This window comes from Dipteris shenzhenensis, chromosome 23 (assembly GCF_047967505.1).
Source record: "Dipteris shenzhenensis isolate YYH24624 ecotype China chromosome 23, Dip_SZ_1.0, whole genome shotgun sequence".
In the NCBI taxonomy this organism is placed as follows: Eukaryota; Viridiplantae; Streptophyta; class Polypodiopsida; order Gleicheniales; family Dipteridaceae; genus Dipteris; species Dipteris shenzhenensis.
The window spans coordinates 19,515,912-19,518,129 of NC_141618.1; the positions used below are offsets into that span (position 1 = coordinate 19,515,912).

At 45.0% G+C, this 2,218-nt stretch overlaps 1 protein-coding gene across 1 annotated transcript; it reads right to left on the reverse strand.

Moving 5' to 3' along the window:
* Positions 1 to 352: 352 nt before the first annotated feature.
* Positions 353 to 1,856, reverse strand: LOC147887087 (uncharacterized). Its single transcript, XM_087394702.1, has one exon. It carries the CDS (start codon positions 1,846 to 1,848, stop codon positions 484 to 486), a length of 1,365 nt encoding a protein of 454 aa, XP_087250828.1. The 5' UTR covers positions 1,849 to 1,856; the 3' UTR covers positions 353 to 483.
* Positions 1,857 to 2,218: the final 362 nt, after the last annotated feature.

Sequence of the window (2,218 nt, forward strand, 5' to 3'; positions counted from 1 at the left end):
AAGCCCATATGTGTCCACTGATAATCAGTACTAGCAGTAAGCTCTACTCCCCCCCCACCTCTGTTACACCAATCACTGCAGACTCGTTTAGAATATAATGCAGGATGCAACAGCATCATACCAAACGATCATTTACACCAAAGACCAAAACCAGCTAAAAAATATTTCGCCAGAAGAAATTCTATATAGAGGGAAAACATAGGTTCACAACACCATCATCGTCTCCTTATTCTTCTGCCACAGAATCGTGTGAGCACTTTGGAAAATGTGACATTCCTATACAACGGGTAGACGTGTGGTATACAAGTCCATAAAACTAGAACGAGTCCCATCTTGTAAGGAAACAAACAGCTAACTGAGATTGCGGGTTTTAGGATTTTGATTATACTATATTCACCTTTGACTTGCCAACAGATTATTTAGATCATGCATCCACAAGCTTAACACTCAGAAGCCATCACAAATTCACCAAAAATTAAAGGTTCAAAAAAAGGGAAGAGTGTCTGTAGACTGCTCCACAAGTTTTGCAGTCACTTCAGGCTTTTGCTTCCCATACACACGAATGCACTCATCCATTGCTAGCTGGACTAGTCTGTGGATCAATGCAAAGTTCGCTTCGCTTTGCTGAGCTAAAATGCCTAGAAGTGTGGTAAAGGACAAAGTGCCAATCATTCCAGGTACGGTAGATTTCAAGGCCTGGACAAGCTCCAGAGCAGTAGAGCTAACAAATTCTGATGCCTGAGCAAATCCAGTTACATACCCAGTAACAACCCATTTCCCTAGAAAAGCAGACGAATAGCCAGCCAAGATCCACTTCTTTTCTATCTCTGTTAGATGATCAAGAGAGCTCGTTTCTTTTCTCAGATCTTCAAATACAGAGGAGAGCTCCATGCATGCAGGAAACGAATCTAAGGACGGTTTTTCATTTGCAGTCGCTGCCAAGTAGACCTCATCTGTAGCTTTGCCGTACAGCGAGTGAAAGCGTTGGCTGATTGCTTGAAGCGGCTGTTCAACGGATCTCTCTGCAAGGCATCTTTTGCACTCGCAATGAAACCCGAAACCCATCCTTTTTAGTGCCTCTTCCCGTTTCTTGAGAGGACACATAACATCGGAAGTATAGGAAATCGTGATCTCTTCTTTTTCTTGGATGTCCGAAGCAGCGTGTATAAACATGGCTTCTCCCACCACCAGCCTGCTAGCATTGGGGGAGCAAGAATGGTTAATAAAGGACGGAAGCAGCCACAGGCCAGTCAACTTTGTCGCAGCATCGGCCCTGGGGGGCGATAGAACCCCTTCAAACGAGTTGACGTGCATTATTTGCATGACGCGCATCTCATCAAACTCGGGATCGGCATGCGTTTCGCTCTCTGAAGGACCAATGCTGGGATGGAAGAGGCTAAGCGAAGGCACAGGCAAGCTGTCTTGGAAGTCGGAACCTGCAAGGGAGTAAATCTGTCGGAGAGCGAGGGGGGATGTTCTCACAAGGGCGACGATTTTGCTGAAAAGCTCGATGCTGAAGGGGTCATTGAGGGCAGCTGCGAAGGCATTGCTGATGAGCAAGACCTCGCCGGCATGGAAGGTGCGGGAAGCAAAGAGGCCACGCCCACGACGATCGGGGGTACGATCGATGAAGAGGGATGAAACATAGTCAGGGCATGTGGGAGCTTTGTTCCAGTGGGAGCCATTGAGGAGAAACTCAGAAATATCAGCAACAGAAGAAGAAGAAGATGATGATGATGATGATGAAGAGTGGTAGGATCGTTTACTGGCAATGGATGCTAATCTTCGAATGCAGCTCCAAGCTGCCATAGCCACACCGCTAGCTCTCTGCTCAAGCTCACCCACCATAAGAGGGACTTCCCCCTTTGGCAATGTCAGCTTTCACAATATATCTACAATGAACCTCCAACATTTTCATTTTCACCAATTTTGTACCTCCAACATTTTCATTTTCATTTTCACCAATTTTGTCCACTTTGTAAAATTTCAGGCACTTTAGCTAACCACCCACAAATTCTCGGGAAAAACCTTCAAATTTTGAAACCCAAAGTTTTGTGATTTGTTGAGAAAAATGTTTTCTCTGAACACTGGTTGGCATATCTGGCCTGCCCTATGGGTAGCCTTAGTGAAGGTTCGATTTTTGCAAAGCTAAAAATCCAAATTATTTGAAATATGAACACACTTGAATTTTCATCGGCTCCTTAATTGAGGGTTCAAT